This window comes from Telmatherina bonti (assembly GCF_933228915.1).
Source record: "Telmatherina bonti genome assembly, chromosome: 23".
Classification (NCBI taxonomy): domain Eukaryota; kingdom Metazoa; phylum Chordata; class Actinopteri; order Atheriniformes; family Telmatherinidae; genus Telmatherina; species Telmatherina bonti.
Genome location: NC_136632.1, coordinates 2,613,531 through 2,631,763, shown reverse-complemented (window position 1 = coordinate 2,631,763; position 18,233 = coordinate 2,613,531). Strand labels below are relative to the sequence as shown.

Below are 18,233 nucleotides of genomic sequence, written 5' to 3'. Positions count from 1 at the left end.
GTAAACCTGCCGATAAACTACAGAAACCACCTGAATCCCTCCTGCGGCGCGTAAACCTGCCGATAAACTACAGAAAACACCTGAATCCCTCCTGCGGCGCGTAAACCTGCCGATAAACTACAGAAAACACCTGAATCCCTCCTGCGGCGCGTAAACCTGCCGATAAACTACAGAAAACACCTGAATCCCTCCTGCGGCGCGTAAACCTGCCGATAAACTACAGAAACCACCTGAATCCCTCCTGCGGCGCGTAAACCTGCCGATAGACTACAGAAAACACCTGAATCCCTCCTGCGGCGCGTAAACCTGCCGATAGAAACTACAGAAAACCACCTGAATCCCTCCTGCGGCGCGTAAACCTGCCGATAAACTACAGAAAACACCTGAATCCCTCCTGCGGCGCGTAAACCTGCCGATAGACTACAGAAAACACCTGAATCCCTCCTGCGGCGCGTAAACCTGCCGATAAACTACAGAAACCACCTGAATCCCTCCTGCGGCGCGTAAACCTGCCGATAGACTACAGAAAACACCTGAATCCCTCCTGCGGCGCGTAAACCTGCCGATAAACTACAGAAAACACCTGAATCCCTCCTGCGGCGCGTAAACCTGCCGATAAACTACAGAAAACACCTGAATCCCTCCTGCGGCGCGTAAACCTGCCGATAAACTACAGAAAACACCTGAATCCCTCCTGCGGCGCGTAAACCTGCCGATAAACTACAGAAAACACCTGAATCCCTCCTGCGGCGCGTAAACCTGCCGATAAACTACAGAAACACCTGAATCCCTCCTGCGGCGCGTAAACCTGCCGATAAACTACAGAAAACACCTGAATCCCTCCTGCGGCGCGTAAACCTGCCGATAAACTACAGAAAACACCTGAATCCCTCCTGCGGCGCGTAAACCTGCCGATAAACTACAGAAAACACCTGAATCCCTCCTGCGGCGCGTAAACCTGCCGATAAACTACAGAAAACACCTGAATCCCTCCTGCGGCGCGTAAACCTGCCGATAAACTACAGAAAACACCTGAATCCCTCCTGCGGCGCGTAAACCTGCCGATAAACTACAGAAAACACCTGAATCCCTCCTGCGGCGCGTAAACCTGCCGATAAACTACAGAAAACACCTGAATCCCTCCTGCGGCGCGTAAACCTGCCGATAAACTACAGAAACACCTGAATCCCTCCTGCGGCGCGTAAACCTGCCGATAAACTACAGAAAACACCTGAATCCCTCCTGCGGCGCGTAAACCTGCCGATAAACTACAGAAAACACCTGAATCCCTCCTGCGGCGCGTAAACCTGCCGATAAACTACAGAAAACACCTGAATCCCTCCTGCGGCGCGTAAACCTGCCGATAAACTACAGAAAACACCTGAATCCCTCCTGCGGCGCGTAAACCTGCCGATAAACTACAGAAAACACCTGAATCCCTCCTGCGGCGCGTAAACCTGCCGATAAACTACAGAAAACACCTGAATCCCTCCTGCGGCGCGTAAACCTGCCGATAAACTACAGAAAACACCTGAATCCCTCCTGCGGCGCGTAAACCTGCCGATAGACTACAGAAAACACCTGAATCCCTCCTGCGGCGCGTAAACCTGCCGATAAACTACAGAAAACACCTGAATCCCTCCTGCGGCGCGTAAACCTGCCGATAAACTACAGAAAACCACCTGAATCCCTCCTGCGGCGCGTAAACCTGCCGATAAACTACAGAAAACACCTGAATCCCTCCTGCGGCGCGTAAACCTGCCGATAAGACTACAGAAACCACCTGAATCCCTCCTGCGGCGCGTAAACCTGCCGATAAACTACAGAAAACACCTGAATCCCTCCTGCGGCGCGTAAACCTGCCGATAAACTACAGAAAACACCTGAATCCCTCCTGCGGCGCGTAAACCTGCCGATAAACTACAGAAAACACCTGAATCCCTCCTGCGGCGCGTAAACCTGCCGATAGACTACAGAAAACACCTGAATCCCTCCTGCGGCGCGTAAACCTGCCGATAGACTACAGAAAACACCTGAATCCCTCCTGCGGCGCGTAAACCTGCCGATAGACTACAGAAACCACCTGAATCCCTCCTGCGGCGCGTAAACCTGCCGATAACTACAGAAAACACCTGAATCCCTCCTGCGGCGCGTAAACCTGCCGATAAACTACAGAAAACACCTGAATCCCTCCTGCGGCGCGTAAACCTGCCGATAAACTACAGAAAACACCTGAATCCCTCCTGCGGCGCGTAAACCTGCCGATAAACTACAGAAAACACCTGAATCCCTCCTGCGGCGCGTAAACCTGCCGATAGACTACAGAAACCACCTGAATCCCTCCTGCGGCGCGTAAACCTGCCGATAAGACTACAGAAAACACCTGAATCCCTCCTGCGGCGCGTAAACCTGCCGATAGACTACAGAAAACACCTGAATCCCTCCTGCGGCGCGTAAACCTGCCGATAGACTACAGAAAACACCTGAATCCCTCCTGCGGCGCGTAAACCTGCCGATAAACTACAGAAAACACCTGAATCCCTCCTGCGGCGCGTAAACCTGCCGATAAACTACAGAAAACACCTGAATCCCTCCTGCGGCGCGTAAACCTGCCGATAAACTACAGAAAACACCTGAATCCCTCCTGCGGCGCGTAAACCTGCCGATAGACTACAGAAAACACCTGAATCCCTCCTGCGGCGCGTAAACCTGCCGATAAACTACAGAAACCACCTGAATCCCTCCTGCGGCGCGTAAACCTGCCGATAAACTACAGAAAACACCTGAATCCCTCCTGCGGCGCGTAAACCTGCCGATAAACTACAGAAAACACCTGAATCCCTCCTGCGGCGCGTAAACCTGCCGATAGACTACAGAAAACACCTGAATCCCTCCTGCGGCGCGTAAACCTGCCGATAGACTACAGAAAACACCTGAATCCCTCCTGCGGCGCGTAAACCTGCCGATAAACTACAGAAAACACCTGAATCCCTCCTGCGGCGCGTAAACCTGCCGATAAACTACAGAAAACACCTGAATCCCTCCTGCGGCGCGTAAACCTGCCGATAAACTACAGAAAACACCTGAATCCCTCCTGCGGCGCGTAAACCTGCCGATAGACTACAGAAAACACCTGAATCCCTCCTGCGGCGCGTAAACCTGCCGATAAACTACAGAAAACACCTGAATCCCTCCTGCGGCGCGTAAACCTGCCGATAGACTACAGAAAACACCTGAATCCCTCCTGCGGCGCGTAAACCTGCCGATAAACTACAGAAAACACCTGAATCCCTCCTGCGGCGCGTAAACCTGCCGATAGACTACAGAAAACACCTGAATCCCTCCTGCGGCGCGTAAACCTGCCGATAAACTACAGAAAACACCTGAATCCCTCCTGCGGCGCGTAAACCTGCCGATAGACTACAGAAAACACCTGAATCCCTCCTGCGGCGCGTAAACCTGCCGATAAACTACAGAAACCACCTGAATCCCTCCTGCGGCGCGTAAACCTGCCGATAGACTACAGAAAACACCTGAATCCCTCCTGCGGCGCGTAAACCTGCCGATAAACTACAGAAAACACCTGAATCCCTCCTGCGGCGCGTAAACCTGCCGATAAACTACAGAAAACACCTGAATCCCTCCTGCGGCGCGTAAACCTGCCGATAGACTACAGAAACCACCTGAATCCCTCCTGCGGCGCGTAAACCTGCCGATAGACTACAGAAAACACCTGAATCCCTCCTGCGGCGCGTAAACCTGCCGATAAGACTACAGAAAACACCTGAATCCCTCCTGCGGCGCGTAAACCTGCCGATAAACTACAGAAAACACCTGAATCCCTCCTGCGGCGCGTAAACCTGCCGATAGACTACAGAAAACACCTGAATCCCTCCTGCGGCGCGTAAACCTGCCGATAAACTACAGAAAACACCTGAATCCCTCCTGCGGCGCGTAAACCTGCCGATAGACTACAGAAAACACCTGAATCCCTCCTGCGGCGCGTAAACCTGCCGATAAACTACAGAAAACACCTGAATCCCTCCTGCGGCGCGTAAACCTGCCGATAAACTACAGAAAACCACCTGAATCCCTCCTGCGGCGCGTAAACCTGCCGATAGACTACAGAAACCACCTGAATCCCTCCTGCGGCGCGTAAACCTGCCGATAGACTACAGAAAACACCTGAATCCCTCCTGCGGCGCGTAAACCTGCCGATAAACTACAGAAAACACCTGAATCCCTCCTGCGGCGCGTAAACCTGCCGATAAACTACAGAAAACACCTGAATCCCTCCTGCGGCGCGTAAACCTGCCGATAGACTACAGAAAACACCTGAATCCCTCCTGCGGCGCGTAAACCTGCCGATAGACTACAGAAAACACCTGAATCCCTCCTGCGGCGCGTAAACCTGCCGATAAACTACAGAAAACACCTGAATCCCTCCTGCGGCGCGTAAACCTGCCGATAAACTACAGAAAACACCTGAATCCCTCCTGCGGCGCGTAAACCTGCCGATAGACTACAGAAAACACCTGAATCCCTCCTGCGGCGCGTAAACCTGCCGATAGACTACAGAAACCACCTGAATCCCTCCTGCGGCGCGTAAACCTGCCGATAGACTACAGAAACCACCTGAATCCCTCCTGCGGCGCGTAAACCTGCCGATAGACTACAGAAAACACCTGAATCCCTCCTGCGGCGCGTAAACCTGCCGATAAACTACAGAAACCACCTGAATCCCTCCTGCGGCGCGTAAACCTGCCGATAGACTACAGAAAACACCTGAATCCCTCCTGCGGCGCGTAAACCTGCCGATAAACTACAGAAAACCACCTGAATCCCTCCTGCGGCGCGTAAACCTGCCGATAAACTACAGAAAACACCTGAATCCCTCCTGCGGCGCGTAAACCTGCCGATAGACTACAGAAACCACCTGAATCCCTCCTGCGGCGCGTAAACCTGCCGATAGACTACAGAAAACACCTGAATCCCTCCTGCGGCGCGTAAACCTGCCGATAGACTACAGAAAACACCTGAATCCCTCCTGCGGCGCGTAAACCTGCCGATAGACTACAGAAAACACCTGAATCCCTCCTGCGGCGCGTAAACCTGCCGATAAACTACAGAAACCACCTGAATCCCTCCTGCGGCGCGTAAACCTGCCGATAGACTACAGAAAACACCTGAATCCCTCCTGCGGCGCGTAAACCTGCCGATAAACTACAGAAACCACCTGAATCCCTCCTGCGGCGCGTAAACCTGCCGATAAACTACAGAAACCACCTGAATCCCTCCTGCGGCGCGTAAACCTGCCGATAAACTACAGAAAACACCTGAATCCCTCCTGCGGCGCGTAAACCTGCCGATAGACTACAGAAAACACCTGAATCCCTCCTGCGGCGCGTAAACCTGCCGATAAACTACAGAAAACCACCTGAATCCCTCCTGCGGCGCGTAAACCTGCCGATAAACTACAGAAAACACCTGAATCCCTCCTGCGGCGCGTAAACCTGCCGATAAACTACAGAAAACACCTGAATCCCTCCTGCGGCGCGTAAACCTGCCGATAAACTACAGAAAACACCTGAATCCCTCCTGCGGCGCGTAAACCTGCCGATAGACTACAGAAAACACCTGAATCCCTCCTGCGGCGCGTAAACCTGCCGATAAGACTACAGAAAACACCTGAATCCCTCCTGCGGCGCGTAAACCTGCCGATAGACTACAGAAAACACCTGAATCCCTCCTGCGGCGCGTAAACCTGCCGATAGACTACAGAAAACACCTGAATCCCTCCTGCGGCGCGTAAACCTGCCGATAGACTACAGAAAACACCTGAATCCCTCCTGCGGCGCGTAAACCTGCCGATAGAACTACAGAAAACACCTGAATCCCTCCTGCGGCGCGTAAACCTGCCGATAAACTACAGAAAACACCTGAATCCCTCCTGCGGCGCGTAAACCTGCCGATAAACTACAGAAAACACCTGAATCCCTCCTGCGGCGCGTAAACCTGCCGATAAACTACAGAAAACACCTGAATCCCTCCTGCGGCGCGTAAACCTGCCGATAGACTACAGAAAACACCTGAATCCCTCCTGCGGCGCGTAAACCTGCCGATAGACTACAGAAAACACCTGAATCCCTCCTGCGGCGCGTAAACCTGCCGATAGACTACAGAAAACACCTGAATCCCTCCTGCGGCGCGTAAACCTGCCGATAAACTACAGAAACCACCTGAATCCCTCCTGCGGCGCGTAAACCTGCCGATAAACTACAGAAAACACCTGAATCCCTCCTGCGGCGCGTAAACCTGCCGATAAACTACAGAAACCACCTGAATCCCTCCTGCGGCGCGTAAACCTGCCGATAGACTACAGAAAACACCTGAATCCCTCCTGCGGCGCGTAAACCTGCCGATAGACTACAGAAAACACCTGAATCCCTCCTGCGGCGCGTAAACCTGCCGATAGACTACAGAAAACACCTGAATCCCTCCTGCGGCGCGTAAACCTGCCGATAAACTACAGAAACCACCTGAATCCCTCCTGCGGCGCGTAAACCTGCCGATAACTACAGAAAACACCTGAATCCCTCCTGCGGCGCGTAAACCTGCCGATAAACTACAGAAAACACCTGAATCCCTCCTGCGGCGCGTAAACCTGCCGATAGACTACAGAAAACACCTGAATCCCTCCTGCGGCGCGTAAACCTGCCGATAAACTACAGAAAACACCTGAATCCCTCCTGCGGCGCGTAAACCTGCCGATAGACTACAGAAAACACCTGAATCCCTCCTGCGGCGCGTAAACCTGCCGATAAACTACAGAAAACACCTGAATCCCTCCTGCGGCGCGTAAACCTGCCGATAGACTACAGAAAACACCTGAATCCCTCCTGCGGCGCGTAAACCTGCCGATAGACTACAGAAACCACCTGAATCCCTCCTGCGGCGCGTAAACCTGCCGATAGACTACAGAAAACACCTGAATCCCTCCTGCGGCGCGTAAACCTGCCGATAGACTACAGAAACCACCTGAATCCCTCCTGCGGCGCGTAAACCTGCCGATAGACTACAGAAAACACCTGAATCCCTCCTGCGGCGCGTAAACCTGCCGATAAACTACAGAAAACACCTGAATCCCTCCTGCGGCGCGTAAACCTGCCGATAAACTACAGAAAACACCTGAATCCCTCCTGCGGCGCGTAAACCTGCCGATAGACTACAGAAACCACCTGAATCCCTCCTGCGGCGCGTAAACCTGCCGATAGACTACAGAAAACACCTGAATCCCTCCTGCGGCGCGTAAACCTGCCGATAAACTACAGAAAACACCTGAATCCCTCCTGCGGCGCGTAAACCTGCCGATAAACTACAGAAAACACCTGAATCCCTCCTGCGGCGCGTAAACCTGCCGATAGACTACAGAAAACACCTGAATCCCTCCTGCGGCGCGTAAACCTGCCGATAAACTACAGAAAACACCTGAATCCCTCCTGCGGCGCGTAAACCTGCCGATAGACTACAGAAAACACCTGAATCCCTCCTGCGGCGCGTAAACCTGCCGATAAACTACAGAAAACACCTGAATCCCTCCTGCGGCGCGTAAACCTGCCGATAAACTACAGAAACCACCTGAATCCCTCCTGCGGCGCGTAAACCTGCCGATAGACTACAGAAACCACCTGAATCCCTCCTGCGGCGCGTAAACCTGCCGATAGACTACAGAAAACACCTGAATCCCTCCTGCGGCGCGTAAACCTGCCGATAAACTACAGAAAACACCTGAATCCCTCCTGCGGCGCGTAAACCTGCCGATAAACTACAGAAAACACCTGAATCCCTCCTGCGGCGCGTAAACCTGCCGATAGACTACAGAAAACACCTGAATCCCTCCTGCGGCGCGTAAACCTGCCGATAAACTACAGAAAACACCTGAATCCCTCCTGCGGCGCGTAAACCTGCCGATAGACTACAGAAAACACCTGAATCCCTCCTGCGGCGCGTAAACCTGCCGATAAACTACAGAAAACACCTGAATCCCTCCTGCGGCGCGTAAACCTGCCGATAGACTACAGAAAACACCTGAATCCCTCCTGCGGCGCGTAAACCTGCCGATAGACTACAGAAACCACCTGAATCCCTCCTGCGGCGCGTAAACCTGCCGATAGACTACAGAAACCACCTGAATCCCTCCTGCGGCGCGTAAACCTGCCGATAGACTACAGAAAACACCTGAATCCCTCCTGCGGCGCGTAAACCTGCCGATAAACTACAGAAACCACCTGAATCCCTCCTGCGGCGCGTAAACCTGCCGATAGACTACAGAAAACACCTGAATCCCTCCTGCGGCGCGTAAACCTGCCGATAAACTACAGAAAACACCTGAATCCCTCCTGCGGCGCGTAAACCTGCCGATAAACTACAGAAAACACCTGAATCCCTCCTGCGGCGCGTAAACCTGCCGATAGACTACAGAAACCACCTGAATCCCTCCTGCGGCGCGTAAACCTGCCGATAGACTACAGAAAACACCTGAATCCCTCCTGCGGCGCGTAAACCTGCCGATAGACTACAGAAACCACCTGAATCCCTCCTGCGGCGCGTAAACCTGCCGATAGACTACAGAAAACACCTGAATCCCTCCTGCGGCGCGTAAACCTGCCGATAAACTACAGAAACCACCTGAATCCCTCCTGCGGCGCGTAAACCTGCCGATAGACTACAGAAAACACCTGAATCCCTCCTGCGGCGCGTAAACCTGCCGATAAACTACAGAAACCACCTGAATCCCTCCTGCGGCGCGTAAACCTGCCGATAAACTACAGAAACCACCTGAATCCCTCCTGCGGCGCGTAAACCTGCCGATAAACTACAGAAAACACCTGAATCCCTCCTGCGGCGCGTAAACCTGCCGATAGACTACAGAAAACACCTGAATCCCTCCTGCGGCGCGTAAACCTGCCGATAAACTACAGAAAACACCTGAATCCCTCCTGCGGCGCGTAAACCTGCCGATAAACTACAGAAAACACCTGAATCCCTCCTGCGGCGCGTAAACCTGCCGATAAACTACAGAAAACACCTGAATCCCTCCTGCGGCGCGTAAACCTGCCGATAAACTACAGAAAACACCTGAATCCCTCCTGCGGCGCGTAAACCTGCCGATAGACTACAGAAAACACCTGAATCCCTCCTGCGGCGCGTAAACCTGCCGATAGACTACAGAAAACACCTGAATCCCTCCTGCGGCGCGTAAACCTGCCGATAGACTACAGAAACCACCTGAATCCCTCCTGCGGCGCGTAAACCTGCCGATAGACTACAGAAAACACCTGAATCCCTCCTGCGGCGCGTAAACCTGCCGATAGACTACAGAAAACACCTGAATCCCTCCTGCGGCGCGTAAACCTGCCGATAGACTACAGAAAACACCTGAATCCCTCCTGCGGCGCGTAAACCTGCCGATAAACTACAGAAAACACCTGAATCCCTCCTGCGGCGCGTAAACCTGCCGATAAACTACAGAAAACACCTGAATCCCTCCTGCGGCGCGTAAACCTGCCGATAAACTACAGAAAACACCTGAATCCCTCCTGCGGCGCGTAAACCTGCCGATAGACTACAGAAAACACCTGAATCCCTCCTGCGGCGCGTAAACCTGCCGATAGACTACAGAAAACACCTGAATCCCTCCTGCGGCGCGTAAACCTGCCGATAGACTACAGAAAACACCTGAATCCCTCCTGCGGCGCGTAAACCTGCCGATAAACTACAGAAACCACCTGAATCCCTCCTGCGGCGCGTAAACCTGCCGATAAACTACAGAAAACACCTGAATCCCTCCTGCGGCGCGTAAACCTGCCGATAAACTACAGAAACCACCTGAATCCCTCCTGCGGCGCGTAAACCTGCCGATAAACTACAGAAAACACCTGAATCCCTCCTGCGGCGCGTAAACCTGCCGATAAACTACAGAAACCACCTGAATCCCTCCTGCGGCGCGTAAACCTGCCGATAAACTACAGAAACCACCTGAATCCCTCCTGCGGCGCGTAAACCTGCCGATAGACTACAGAAAACACCTGAATCCCTCCTGCGGCGCGTAAACCTGCCGATAAACTACAGAAAACACCTGAATCCCTCCTGCGGCGCGTAAACCTGCCGATAGACTACAGAAACCACCTGAATCCCTCCTGCGGCGCGTAAACCTGCCGATAAACTACAGAAACCACCTGAATCCCTCCTGCGGCGCGTAAACCTGCCGATAAACTACAGAAAACACCTGAATCCCTCCTGCGGCGCGTAAACCTGCCGATAAACTACAGAAAACACCTGAATCCCTCCTGCGGCGCGTAAACCTGCCGATAGACTACAGAAACCTTTGACCTCTGTAACTCCAAACAAAGGCTTCTGTACCAAATAACATGGATTTCTCAGGTGTGCAGATATCTATCTGCAGCAGTAACATACGAATACATTATTTGATAAATCATAGAGTGTGGTTTCCAGAATAGATCACGTGTCACACAGTGGACGAGCAGCGAGGACGGACATTTCAGACCCTCCATGATCTCTAAGTGGGAGAACTTGCAAAATCACTCGCTGTTCAGATCCTTATTTACTTCTCTGTGTGTGTGTAAGGATAACACAGCGAGGAGAGACTGTGTTTAAATGACACATGTGTGAACACACACACATGATACACACATCAGGGACAGAACACACACACATGATACACACATCAGGGACAGAACACACACACATGATACACACATCAGGGACAGAACACACACACATGATACACACATCAGGGACAGAACACACACACATGATACACACATCAGGGACAGAACACACACACATGATACACACATCAGGGACAGAACACACACACATGATGCACACATCAGGGACAGAACACACACACATGATACACACATCAGGGACAGAACACACACACATGATACACACATCAGGGACAGAACACACACACATGATACACACATCAGGGACAGAACACACACACATGATACACACATCAGGGACAGAACACACACACATGATACACACATCAGGGACAGAACACACACACATGATGCACACATCAGGGACAGAACACACACACATGATACACACATCAGGGACAGAACACACACACATGATGCACACATCAGGGACAGAACACACACACATGATACACACATCAGGGACAGAACACACACACATGATACACACATCAGGGACAGAACACACACACATGATACACACATCAGGGACAGAACACACACACATGATACACACATCAGGGACAGAACACACACACATGATACACACATCAGGGACAGAACACACACACATGATACACACATCAGGGACAGAACACACACACATGATACACACATCAGGGACAGAACACACACACATGATACACACATCAGGGACAGAACACACACACATGATACACACATCAGGGACAGAACACACACACATGATACACACATCAGGGACAGAACACACACACATGATACACACATCAGGGACAGAACACACACACATGATACACACATCAGGGACAGAACACACACACATGATACACACATCAGGGACAGAACACACACACATGATACACACATCAGGGACAGAACACACACACATGATACACACATCAGGGACAGAACACACACACATGATACACACATCAGGGACAGAACACACACACACACGATACACACATCAGGGACAGAACACACACACATGATACACACATCAGGGACAGAACACACACACATGATACACACATCAGGGACAGAACACACACACATGATACACACATCAGGGACAGAACACACACACATGATACACACATCAGGGACAGAACACACACACATGATACACACATCAGGGACAGAACACACACACATGATACACACATCAGGGACAGAACACACACACATGATACACACATCAGGGACAGAACACACACACATGATACACACATCAGGGACAGAACACACACACATGATACACACATCAGGGACAGAACACACACACATGATACACACATCAGGGACAGAACACACACACATGATACACACATCAGGGACAGAACACACACACATGATACACACATCAGGGACAGAACACACACACATGATACACACATCAGGGACAGAACACACACACATCGTTCTGTCTGACAGCCGGTCAAACGGTTCCCGCCTGGCTTTTCTTCAGCAGCGCTGTGACGCCTCTGAACTTCCACCGAGGACTCCGGCCGTTCCGGACTGCAGCGCCTCCAAGAGGATGAAGCCGTGTGATGGTGCAGAACCGGGGTAAGGTCTTTGTACTGGTTTTACTGGCGGGTCTGGATCTGTTTGTTTCTGCTTGTGTGGATGTGAGAATGATGGAGGACTATCTCTCTGCAGTGTGTCCAGCAGTGGCGAGGCCTCCACCTCCAGCTGTGTGATCCTGTGATGGACTCCACCTGCAGGGACGTGAACCTGGGATGGACTCCACCTGCAGGGACGTGAACCTGGGATGGACTCCACCTGCAGGGACGTGAACCTGGGATGGACTCCACCTGCAGGGACGTGAACCTGGGATGGACTCCACCTGCAGGGACGTGAACCTGGGATGGACTCCACCTGCAGGGACGTGAACCTGGGATGGACTCCACCTGCAGGGACGTGAACCTGGGATGGACTCCACCTGCAGGGACGTGAACCTGTGATGGACTCCACCTGCAGGGACGTGAACCTGTGATGGACTCCACCTGCAGGGACGTGAACCTGGGATGGACTCCACCTGCAGGGACGTGAACCTGTGATGGACTCCACCTGCAGGGACGTGAACCTGGGATGGACTCCACCTGCAGGGACGTGATCCTGTGATGGACTCCACCTGCAGGGACGTGATCCTGTGATGGACTCCACCTGCAGGGACGTGAACCTGTGATGGACTCCACCTGCAGGGACGTGAACCTGGGATGGACTCCACCTGCAGGGACGTGATCCTGTGATGGACTCCACCTGCAGGGACGTGAACCTGGGATGGACTCCACCTGCAGGGACGTGAACCTGGGATGGACTCCACCTGCAGGGACGTGATCCTGTGATGGACTCCACCTGCAGGGACGTGAACCTGGGATGGACTCCACCTGCAGGGACGTGAACCTGGGATGGACTCCACCTGCAGGGACGTGAACCTGGGATGGACTCCACCTGCAGGGACGTGAACCTGGGATGGACTCCACCTGCAGGGACGTGAACCTGGGATGGACTCCACCTGCAGGGACGTGAACCTGGGATGGACTCCACCTGCAGGGACGTGAACCTGGGATGGACTCCACCTGCAGGGACGTGATCCTGTGATGGACTCCACCTGCAGGGACGTGATCCTGTGATGGACTCCACCTGCAGGGACGTGAACCTGGGATGGACTCCACCTGCAGGGACGTGATCCTGTGATGGACTCCACCTGCAGGGACGTGATCCTGTGATGGACTCCACCTGCAGGGACGTGAACCTGGGATGGACTCCACCTGCAGGGACGTGAACCTGGGATGGACTCCACCTGCAGGGACGTGAACCTGGGATGGACTCCACCTGCAGGGACGTGAACCTGGGATGGACTCCACCTGCAGGGACGTGATCCTGTGATGGACTCCACCTGCAGGGACGTGAACCTGGGATGGACTCCACCTGCAGGGACGTGAACCTGGGATGGACTCCACCTGCAGGGACGTGAACCTGGGATGGACTCCACCTGCAGGGACGTGATCCTGTGATGGACATGAACCTGGGAGATCTTCATTCACCTTCACCAAACAAAACGCTGCTGCTGTTTCTGTCCTTCCCTACTGGGAAACTTGCTGAACCTAACAGGAGGCTTTTCCTCCTAGCTTCTTCTTCTCTGGTGCAATATAAGCAGCCTGCTGCGGAGTAACACTATAAGCTTTAACGTCTGTCTGAATATTTATTCATAATCCCAGGAGAGTGTTTTATGTTGGTGATCTTCATCTTGTCTGCATCCAGGCCGAACAACCCGGATGGGAAAGCTGCTTTTATAACATTTTCCAGCGTCATCATTTGCTTCCATCCTGGGAGAAAATCCCTCTTCTTCTCTTATCTTTCTGCTGATGATGTGAACTTTTATACTTTTTGCTCCAATCATGTTTAAAACTGTTGCAGATTTCTACGTATTAATGGAGATGAAATGATCATTTTCCAATAAAAATATTACAGTTATTAAGTTTTCTTTTTCTCCTCTTTGGTCCCAAAAGCCAAGAAAAGTCAGAAACAGAGTCTTTAAATAGATTATTCGTCTTCTTGACGACATGAACCTGGTTCTACCTGGCTGGAACCGGCTGGAACCCATGTTGAGCAGGTTAATAATCTGTAAACGTTTCCCAGCTCTGAAGAAACCACAAGTCTGAGGAAAAACCCGACAAAGCCCAGAGAAAACTATGTTTGATCGATCAGTGAAGGAGGATCAGATGTCCTGCTGGACCGGGAGAAACTGGAAAAATGAGTCCTGCTGCGGACGCAGGCCGACCTGCTGCTGATGAAGACGGTTTAAATATTAAACGCTTCTAAATGAGGACAGAGTGACTGATTCACTTTCTATTTGGGAAGGCAGATGAGAGTTTGTCACATCCTCATCTGCTGAGAAGATTCCCGCAGCAGCAGTCGATCCCATCAGGCTCTGCTCGGTTCAGAGACATAGCTCTACTGCTCCACCAGCCTCTGGTGTACCAGCAGAAGCATCTTCACCAGATAACACTCCACATGATGCTCTCATCAGACGACCCAACAGCCTGATAACATGCACACATGTTGCCATGTATGGGTTTAAATGGCTGCTACAGGTAACCGTCCACACCTGTGATCTGTCTGCTTGTGATCGGTGTGTAGAAAGGTTCAGTTTGTTGCTGATGGACTCTCACACCAACATCTCTGGAGAGGAAAACGGGAATTGTCAAAGGTCTGCGGGAAAAGGTCGAACTGTGGAAAATTTAGTGATTCTGTTGAAACCAAACTCTGATCAGGTCGAGCAACAAAACTTTCTGCCACAACGCCCGGGAAGATTGTTGGAGATGCAAAGAAACCCACAGATGAGTTGAGCTGAAACTGGAACCAGGAGGAAACTGGTCTGCATGGTGGCGTCATCAGAAGAAAGCCTTGACTACGCTGATGCCACAGGAAAAACCCACTTTCAATATGCCAAACAGCTCGGAGACGAGCCTGAAAAGATTCCATTCAGATTTAAAGAGTAAACACAGTTGTAATAAATGTCTTCTGCAGGAACTGACCATGAAGAAAGAGTCTATCATTCATAGTCTCTGAAAAATGGCCCAGAAATCCTAATATCTGCAGGTTATCAAAACTTATGAGTATAACGGTACACCTTCCGCCGTGATCCAGGTGTGTTCACTGTGACACAGTAATACGTCTCTGTGTGCAGGTCATGATTACCTGTACAGCTCTGCTCATTGGGAACATCTCATTGATTTACATCGGTCATTTCACACCAACCGCAGAAAAATGCATCTTATCAATGATTCTCCAGGTTTGGATCAGACTTTTTTGTTTGAACCCTGAACAACAGGGTTCAAACATGGAGCCTTGTGGAACTCCACATGTAGATGCTGAAAAACAGGGTTCCAACATGGAGCCATGTGTAAATCTACATGTAGATAATGAACAACAGGGTTCCAGAATGGAGCCTTGTGGAACTCCACATGTAGATACTGAACAACAAGGGCCCAACATGGAGCCTTGTGGAACTCCACATGTACTTAATGAACAACAGGCTCCCAACATGTAGCCTTGTGGAACTCCACATGTAGACGCTGAACCACAGTGTTCCAACATGGAGCCTTTTAGAACTCCACATGTAGGCAATGAACATGAGCCCAAAATGAAGCCTTGTGGAACTCCACATGTAGATACTGAACAACAGGGTTCCAACATGGAGCCTGGTGGAACTCCACATGTAGATAACGAACTACGGTGGCTCAACATGGAGCCTTGCAGAACTCCACATGTTGACGCTGAACTACAGCGAGCCAAGTTGGAGCCCTGTGTAAATCCACATGTAGATCATGAACAACAGGGTTTCCTGCATGGAGCCTTGTGGAACTCCACATGTAGACGCTGAACCACAGTGTTCCAACATGGAGCCTTGTAGAACTCCAGATGTAGGCAATGAACATGAGCCCAAAATTAAGCCTTGTGGAACTCCACATGTAGATACTGAACAACAGGGGCCCAACTTGGAGCCTTGTGGAACTCCACATGTAGACAATAAAAACATGGGGCTAACATGGAGCCTTGTGGAACTCCACATGCAGACAATAAAAACATGGGGCTAACATGGAGCCTGGTAGAACTCCACATGTAGATGCTGAACTACAGGGTTTCATCATGGATCATTAGTGAACTTCACATGTAGATGTTGAACAACAGCGGGCCAACATGGAGCTTTGTGGAACTCCACATCTAGATACTGAACAACAGGGTTCCAACATGGAGCCTCTTGGAACTCCACATTTAGATGCTGAACTACAGGGTTTCATCATGGAGCATTCGTGAACTTCACATGTAGATATTGAACAACAATGGGCCAATATGTAGCCTTGTGGAACTCCACGTGTAGATGCTGAATAACAGGGGCCCAACATGGAGCCTTGTGGAGTCCACATGTAGATAATGAACAACAGGGGCCCAACATGGAGCCTGGGGGAACTTCACATGTAGATACTGAACCACAGGGGGCCACCATGTAGCTTTGTGGAACTCCACATGTAGATAATGAACAACAGGGGGCCAACATGGAGCCTTGTGGAACTCCACATGTAGATAATGAACAACAGGGTTCCAACATGGAGCCTTGTGGAACCTCAGATTACATGATACAGTAGATCTAGTTACCAAATATTCTGATTAGATTACCACAGGATGTGCTCAGCTGAAGCAGCTCGGCAAAATAAAGAAATGCACCACCTGTGGAGTTTTGAGGGTTAAAACCAAGATTTTAAATTTTCATTCCAAAATAAAATGGAATCCTGTCAAGTGACTTTAAAACAAGCGACTGGTTCTTCTGTTCCAGCAAGTGAGCCCCCCCCCCCCCCCCCCCCCCCCCATCCCCTGAAGAAGGACCAGCTACTTTAGACTTCGCTAAAGTAGATCATCATCTCATTTTATTTATCATCTCTTCACTTAATAACAGAGATGTGAAAAAGAATATTTTTATGAAAAATATAAAATTCATTAGGCAAAAAATTAAAAAAAAGAAAAAAAACCAGAATACATGTCCCTGGAAAAAGAAAATGAATGAAGGGTAGCGGGGAAGCTGGAGCCAATCCCAGCAGTCTTTGGGTGAAAGGCAGGGTACACCCTGGACAGCTCACCAGCCCATCGCAGGGCCAGATGAATATTGCAAAATAACCCTGTTAATTTAGTTTAACTGAAGAGAACAGCCTGTTGATTAAATGAAGGAGAGAAAACATAACTGTAAAACATTTAATTCTAAAAGCGTTTTCAACAGATAGAGACTCCCTTTAAAAACAAACATTTTACCAATCTGGTTTTAAATATTTAGATTATTTTATCCTAAAATAACATCATGGAAAAGTGGGAAAAAAATCATTGTAAAACAATGATAAAGAAAGAAAATGAATATTTTTCTGTCAAACTTCTTTTACTGAGAAAAACAATTTTTTTCACTCAAAAAGAGACATTATAATTACAATAATTTATTTCAATAACTAATAATTTTAACCTGGAAAGGTGTAAACATGTCGACGTGTCGTGGAACTTTATTTCCACATGTTTGCAGTTTAACAGCTAAATGCTGCTTTCGTGTCTTCAGTCTGGACTTGTTGACCTTGAGTCTTTTGACCCTTCAAGTTATCTTTGTTGTTTTATGTTTTTGTTTTTGTTTGTTTTGTTTTGCTTCTGTTGTTGTTTGTAGTCTGTGTTGATGTCTTTTTTTCATATGACTGTAAATCATAGTCAATATTAGATATATTTCTAATGATTGCTTATGGACACATTTAGTGGAAAGAGTTAAGCAGCTATTCTGAATGAATCTGGATTCCCAGGAAAACATTTTCCTTGTTCTGTTGTTTTTAAGCGTGACGTCAGCGTGGGGGCGTGGCCTCCGTGCAGCCTACCACAGAATGAGGAAATGAGGTGAATTTAAGGTGAAAAGGAGAAAAACTTCCT

At 50.4% G+C, this 18,233-nt stretch overlaps 1 protein-coding gene across 1 annotated transcript in view; it reads left to right on the top strand.

Annotated features, from left to right (window-relative positions):
- arhgef39 (Rho guanine nucleotide exchange factor (GEF) 39) overlaps positions 1-12,342 on the top strand; it is a gene marked incomplete at both ends in the record, with an annotated part of 98,534 nt that extends 86,192 nt beyond the window's left edge. Inside the window, 1 exon segment of the mRNA XM_079263110.1 lies at positions 12,241-12,342. Within this exon segment, the coding sequence (XP_079119236.1) occupies positions 12,241-12,342 (102 nt within the window).
- Between the last annotated feature and the right edge of the window lie 5,891 nt (positions 12,343-18,233).